General features: G+C 46.1%; 1 protein-coding gene across 1 annotated transcript; it reads right to left on the reverse strand.

The window, feature by feature from the left end:
• Window positions 1-3,331: 3,331 nt before the first annotated feature.
• Window positions 3,332-7,020, reverse strand: LOC144934567 (death domain-containing protein 1-like). Its single transcript, XM_078860546.1, has 3 exons — window positions 6,726-7,020; window positions 5,764-5,821; window positions 3,332-4,523 (listed from the first exon to the last, which is right to left on the reverse strand). The coding sequence occupies exons 1-3, from the start codon at window positions 6,945-6,947 to the stop codon at window positions 4,219-4,221; spliced, it is 585 nt and encodes a 194-aa protein (XP_078716672.1). The 5' UTR covers window positions 6,948-7,020; the 3' UTR covers window positions 3,332-4,218.
• Window positions 7,021-7,220: the final 200 nt, after the last annotated feature.

A 7,220-nucleotide genomic window follows, 5' to 3' on the forward strand; every position in this document is an offset into this window, starting at 1 on the left:
GCGTAAACGGCTTCGCGGATATGACGTCATGGGAGGAGGAGTTAGGTCACGTGGGAGAGAGGGGTGAGGTCTTAAGGGAGAGATACCAGAAGAGACGGGAGAGTGTGGGAGACTGAGTTAGAGTGAGGCCACGCAGGGCGGAGGTCGAGGAGTGGCGAGATCGCCACACACGGGGGAGTAAGACTTGGCACCGTCGGCCAGCGGTGACCAAGCGCGGAGGAACGACGGGCAGCAGTGGAGCTGCAGTGAGGGCGAGCCCCGCCGCCCCTCCGACCCCGTCGCAGACACGATCGCGACGCACCCCCGACGCTGGGCCTTCAGGGACACGGGACCGGGACGTTGACGGGCCTCCAATAGCGACAGGAGGACTTCATCCTGTCGCTCCTAAAACCCCGTCACGTTCCCGGTCTGCAGGAGGGCCGCCGCCCGTCCGGGACGGACCGGCGACCCGAACGCGCTCAAAGTCCCTTACATTTCGTTAAAATTTTACTGTTGTGTTGTTGTTGTTGTTATATTTATTGTATGCTTCGTTGTCCTTGAATGTGTGATGGTTGTGTTTGCTCGCATTACTTGTCTCGTTATTGTTCAGCCGAGGTCGGCTGGATTTTCTCTACGGGGGAGGGTGGTGTAATGCGGGCGTAAACGGCTTCGCGGATATGACATCATGGGAGGAGGAGTTAGGTCACGTGGGAGAGAGGGGTGAGGTCTTAAGGGAGAGATACCGGAAGAGACGGGAGAGTGTGGGAGACTGAGTTAGAGTGAGGCCACGCAGGGCGGAGGTCGAGGAGTGGCGAGATCGCCACACACACGGGGGAGTAAGACTTGGCACCGTCGGCCAGCGGTGACCAAGCGCGGAGGAACGACGGGCAGCAGTGGAGCTGCAGTGAGGGCAGCCGGAGGACTGCACAGGGGGTCTGCAGCGGAGCTGCAGAGGTGTGGAGGCTAAGGGAACGAGGGCAGCTACGGAGCTGCCAAGGGGAGAGCTCTGAGCGAGGGCCGTGCGGGAAAGGTGTAAAAACCCGAATAAAGGACGACGGAGACAGAACCAGGATCGAGTCCTTTATTACATATTCATCACACGATTCTTATAATGGTACGTGTCCCAATCTGCTCCGTTGCTGACATTCCATTCTCTCCAGTGTAGATGTACAGCCCTACAATTGCTCGCTCCCACCACTGCTGTTGGAAGAGCTACCACTAGGGGGAGCTCAATAGAGCCCTTTTAGAGGGAACTTGGCATACTCTTCCAAACTGGGCAGACGTAATCGTATAGGTGGGAGTATCCACATTTTACCACACCATATGTGACGTTCCGATCGACTGTGGTGGACCCATTTATGCTGCTGGGTGAATACGTTGGGGGGATTTAAGAAACTTGAACATTATTTTTACTCCAGCATTGTACTAAACATTACATCACAGTGTATTGTAAAAGATTTGATTTGGTAAACTAACCTATTTGGTGTTCAAACATTACATTCCCCGAATGAGATGTGGATAATCTATAGTCACTCGCGCATACCCTTGACTACTTTGCGCAAGAGCGCAGAAGCGTGGTCACCACATCTATGCCTCTATATAAGGAACGAAACAGACTTCTCCAAAAATCTGGCTGTCGCCTGATGAAGCTAGTTGTAGTTACTGGCGAAACGTCGTACTCAGTCTGTAAATGTTGTGGCTTGGCTCTTCAACACACCGGTGCACTGTACTAGTGACAAATTGGCATGTTCTGTTTACGTGACAACCCTTACTAGTTGGCTGTGTCGGGTAGTGGCGGGTTTTAACGACAAATTCATATATTTAGGTTATCTAACGCAAAACAAACTATTATGGATATTAGTCGCGAAAGCCTACGTGTTAAACTGACACTGTTCCCTTTCACAGATTTATCTTAACAGTGTCTGTCCAAGAAGCCACAGCACCACGGATAACAAGGACAGCACGGTGCAGATATATGGATGTGAGTGATGAACAATTGTGTAGCCTGGGAACTGGCGGCCATCAGAGACGCCACGGGCAATCTGATCTATATGTCTCCCTCTGTTACGTTCCCAGCAAGAACACAAAGGAAGTGTAAATTGTATTTCTATTTTTGTTTTCCACCCGACCCATCCAAAGCACCTCTCTGCCAAAAGTTGTCAAGTATGTCAGACAGGTCTTGCCGGTACTAACCACAGGTGTAGCCAATATAATTCCAAGTGTGTGAGTGTACATGTATCACTGTGTTTACATAACAATTATGTCTCCAATTCATCATCTTGGTCATGCATAGTTGGTGTGGGAGATCTGCAAATCTGGCAAAGATGACAAGAGCCTGCATGGAGATTAACCAGTACTTGAGTGCACGAGGCTTCCTTACTTTATGGATTTCTATGACATGTACGTTGATCAGCAGGTTGCGTGTGGTGGGGTAGAGTGTGGGTATTCACACCTCTTGCAAGTCGTCTGGCTAGCATGAAAGAGTAGGCCAAAATACCTTTTAGAGGAGATCGCTAGAGATCACACTAGTTGGGGACATTAAGCCAACAGTACAGTGACCAATCAATTGCAGGGCTGCACCTTTGCCTCTTATTTTACCCATGTCAAAAGGCAATAGCCGCCTTATCTGGCATAGAAGCCTTTAAAGGTATTCAGCCACTCTCTTAAAATAACAAGCAGTGTTTTTAAACACCAGGTCCTACATTTCCATTGTAAAGTAAGTGTGGTTAGAACATGTATGCTTGCCTTTGGTGCTACATGTTCTGAGATTATCGGGCAAGTTGTCTAATAACAATTTACATTTCAAGAATATGAAGGAATACATATGTGCAATCTAAGCAGCAATTTGTTTTCATTCACCAATGCTGTCATAGTTGGCTCGTATTTTATGCACAATTTGGTATTCTGATTTGACTGACAGTGTTAATGTATGTGTAGTGACATAGAATTGGTCACTACGTAGCATAGCGCTGGTCGCTGGCAGAGAAGGGGATCTGCAGTTGCAGTAGCCCTGTCTGACAGCAGGTCACGTGATAAACCAGAGAGAGATGTAGGGGAAAGGTTACAGAGGGGGCACGTGAGGGAAGCCCGGGAACCTGCTAGTAGGTTCTAGAAAGGGGGCGTGGCTATGGCGGAGCGCTGGCAGGATAAAAGGGGACCCCGAGCGAGAGCTCAGGGCTGTTGCTTGGTGTGGGATCCCGTCGTGCTGCTGGAGTCGTCACCGCCGTCTATATCTTCACCTGCTCGGCGTCGTCAGTCAGGCAGCCTGCAAGCTGTCCTGACTGGGAGCTGTAGTTACTCTGTGTGGACTGTGAAGGCTGTTAATAAAGAGTGCCTCTGACTCTTAGTGTCTCTGAGTCAGTAACTACATATGTACAAGAGTGAATGCTAATCTAGTTTGCAATTCATGCAGGTTACAGTGAGGCATGTGAATGGGCATATGTGACTCATTGCTGGAGGGATGATGTAAATGTATCTGCCGTGCACTCAATATGGATTAAAACAGTCTGGACTGTACATAGTATAACAACCTGATTTATTTAGATGTTTCTCCCACAAAAGAGAGTGGTGCCAAAGTAAGGATTGGAGGCAGCCACCCCTAACACAACTTTCATTCACATTTACTAAATCCCCTTCTCGAGTACAAATAGTGTCATTCTCGTTTTACATTTGTGGAGGCATCTGAGGTTCACCGAACACAATTCTGACAGGCCCCACTCACTCTCCCTTATCCTCTTTAAATTATAGTGCACTGCATACCATTAATGTTACGCTGAGTCCTCGTGTAGCAATTTTATAGAGCAATGACAGGACAATTGGCGTGAAGACCTTCCTCTCTGTCATTCCTTTGCTGCTCGGTGGTCCACCAATACGATCACTCTTCGAGTACAATTAAGTGCAACTTCTCCAAGTGAAAACAATCTGATAAAGATAATAGAGGTGTCAGTTGGCATGCCTATGTTGAAAAGCCAAAGGCAACTACCATGTTATAATCCTAGTCAACAATCCCCCCCCCCTAGCTCTAACCATACACCATCCATCATGAAGCATGTCGCAGGAAGCATAGCCACATCACTCAGTTGTCATCAAATGTTTTTCGGGGCTGACCAAGACTTGTGATAATCACAGATCATTTCTGGTTTGAGTGTGTAGCACATTTTGCTTTTTTTAAAAATTTGTGTTTCTCTATGTCACTCGCCAAGTATCACTATGCGTGGACCGGGGTCTACCATCAGAGGATCAAGCATCTCTGTGGTACTCCTCCTGGCTCGTGAGCCGCTGAGCCAGGCGGTGCCCTCGGCGAGGCGACAGGGAACGCATCAGCTCGGAGGCCAGGACAGCGACGGGCTCGTCAATAAAGTGTGGGCGGCCGACGCGCCAACAGCACAGCAGGGCCAGGGCCTGCTCACATTTGTCGTGTGACGAGCGGAGGCGCAGCGCCTGAATGCGACCACGTCCCACGCCCAGGCGCCGCACCACCTTTTCCACCTCGGCTGCACTCAGCTCCTGGGCGAGCCAACGCAGATCCCGCAGCCCAAGAGGTCCTGTCTCCAGACAATGGTGCATTCAGAGCATACACTCAAATTAAATGTGTACGTTTTCAAGTAATAGAGCCGTGTTCTTTCACGGAGAGCTGTTCATGACTTCCAGGGAGGTCTTTGTTTCAACAACAACATCCATTATATCAACATTTGCTAGCAGTGGCAAACAAGAGTTGCCTAAATGTTTATTGAGCAATGAACGTACTGACAAGATGAACCATCACGGAAGTTCTTTATTTTGTAAACCACCGAGCAGGTGCGTTTGAACAAACTGAAGTGGGGGTGGGGAATAAAGTTAAGGGGGCCAATTAAGGATATATAGTGGGCAACACAAATGGCTTCCATCCTCATACAAAATTTAGGCAAATTTAGGAGGCAGCTGCTTCCCCATCCCTGACACAGTTCCTATCTCCATGCCACTGACAAATACAGGTATCCCTAGATTTATGAAAGGGATGCATAAAACGAAATTTCGTAAATCGAAATGGCTTTTCCCATTAATTTTAGACAAAAAAATTGGGATGTGTTTCAGACATTCCAACTCTATTCCTAACCTAAAAATATACACCTATATAAATTTTCACAATACAAACATAATAAAGAACAAATATTAAAACGATTGAATAATATCTTCTTGGTTCTTTCGGTAAATATTGAATAATAATTAGTTTAAAACTAAAAAAAAATAAACTTTTTAGGGTACTAACCAAAAGATCTGCATGTTGTAATGACTGGAATGGTGATGTGGAGGCGTTATTGTTGTACTTTAAGGATATCTTTACACTGCTTCAGATGGATGATGATGCAGCCTCCCAGGTGCTTCGTGTTTGATTTCATGGCATGTGCCATGTGTATATCGCGCACGCATAAATTCGATTTCGTTAATCGAAAAGTGTCCAAAATTTCTCAATTGCATTAACACGAAATTTTATCAACCGAATGCTCATAAATCGAGGGATACCTGTATTCGAGTAGACTGTGATTATTCTTTGTGACTTATGGGAAAATATTTTTCATAAGTGAACAGCAAAGTGCCTCAACATAGCAAAAAACCAAGCACATTTTTCCGAGTCTACAAATTGATATTCTATTGTGACTTATGGAATTAAACATGTAATAGATGGGAAATAAATATATATATTATCGCTCAGCGTTCATATTGAAATACACTTTTATCAGATGAAATATGAATGGTGTCATTAAATTTTCATCGTTCTACGGGGATGCAATACGCTTGACTCACCATCCTCTGGGATGAGGCACTGGTACAGACTTGGCCCACGGTGGACCTGGCATTGTACCTGGAATATGACAACGCATTGAGATTTTTAAGTCGTCAATATAACACTCTCTAAAAGGCCGAATATATAATGTGTTTTTCTATGTCTCACAAATGTTTTTATATATACAGACAGCCCCCGGGTTGCTGAAGACTCGACTTACGGAAATCCGACCTTGTGGAAATTCTCCCATAAATCATGTTAAAAAAACATTAAATATGCGGAAATATTTGCGTTAGTTACAGCAGCGAAAGTAGTGCAGCGTGGTGAGGTTGCGGATAAATACCGCGGAGTGATTGCTTATGGTCTCAGCCAACATCGATCGGAGAAGTCTAGGCCGAGCCTAACGCACGGAAAAACGAACATTCGGAAGTGACTGCTTTCTGTTAACAATGTTAAAATGTTTCGTAGTATTCATACATAATTAGATAGATTATATGTTCCGTTAATTTAATAATGGGCAGTGTTAGGATGAAAGTGAAAGAATCATAGGAAGTGCAGAGCGTATGTACAGTGATACGATACAGGTAGCGATCGAAAACGGACGACAGCGCGATACAGTACTGAGAAAAAACGAACTAGTAATCGGGTAGGGTGAGGCACAACTATTTCCGACTATGGGATTTATCTTGATTTGGGGCTGGAAATTGTTCAGTTTCTGACATACGTAAAATTCCGGTTACGGATCGTTCTCGAAAACCTAACCCTTATATAACCCAAGGACTGCCTGTATAAAGTTTACCTATAAATATCTTGTTTTTATTATGGCTGAAGACAATATTTTTAGATGGTATTTTTGGCACACAAAGATGAAGGCATAGCATATATCTGTGCATTTATTGTGTATGTGACTACTACTGATCAGTGTAAATTAGACAATACACTTTGGAATTAAGCCCTGGGATTTTGGCATTCGTGTGCTCGCCTTCGGGAGGGTGAGTGCCAGCGAGCAGAGCTGCAGGTCCCCTCGCCCCCTGCTGGCAGTCGTGCTCGTCACATGCAGCGCGCCTCGGTAGTTCTGATGTCCGCGGTTCGCGAAGGGGTTCCGCTCACACAGACGCAGCTGCAGCCGAGAGTGACGATGAGCGTGGAACGTGAGCCTCTGCTCGCCCTCGGGAACAGCGACCGCAACCTCGCCCAACGCCATTTGAGTGCTGTAAATTCAGCCGCGTCAAATAAAATACTGTAACACACAAAAGTATTCGTTGGCAATGGTGTGGAGACACAGGCTTAAAATACTTTACCATCATCATTACTAACACACTGCATAAAAAGTGATACAAATATAGAGTATATCATCACCAGACATGATCAATCTGCTGCTGGATGAAGACCTCCCTTTAGCCGCCACCAGCTCTCGCAGAATTTGCGATGTAATGATGAGCCACCTCGCAGCTGCATATGCACTGAATTAATCAAT

This window comes from Lampetra fluviatilis, chromosome 1 (genome assembly GCF_964198595.1).
Source record: "Lampetra fluviatilis chromosome 1, kcLamFluv1.1, whole genome shotgun sequence".
NCBI classification, from domain to species: Eukaryota; Metazoa; Chordata; class Hyperoartia; order Petromyzontiformes; family Petromyzontidae; genus Lampetra; species Lampetra fluviatilis.

What these genes read in the sequence shown, in the direction of transcription:
- LOC144934567 (XM_078860546.1), bottom strand. Translation starts at nt 6,947, where the DNA reads ATGGCGTTGGGCGAGGTTGCGGTCGCTGTTCCCGAGGGCGAGCAGAGG. An exon ending in TGGCACTCACCCTCCCGAAG is followed by an intron (nt 5,822 to 6,725) that starts GCGAGCACACGA and finishes GTCATATTCCAG; the next exon opens with GTACAATGCCAGGTCCACCG. An exon ending in GTGCCTCATCCCAGAGGATG is followed by an intron (nt 4,524 to 5,763) that starts GTGAGTCAAGCG and finishes GTCTGGAGACAG; the next exon opens with GACCTCTTGGGCTGCGGGAT.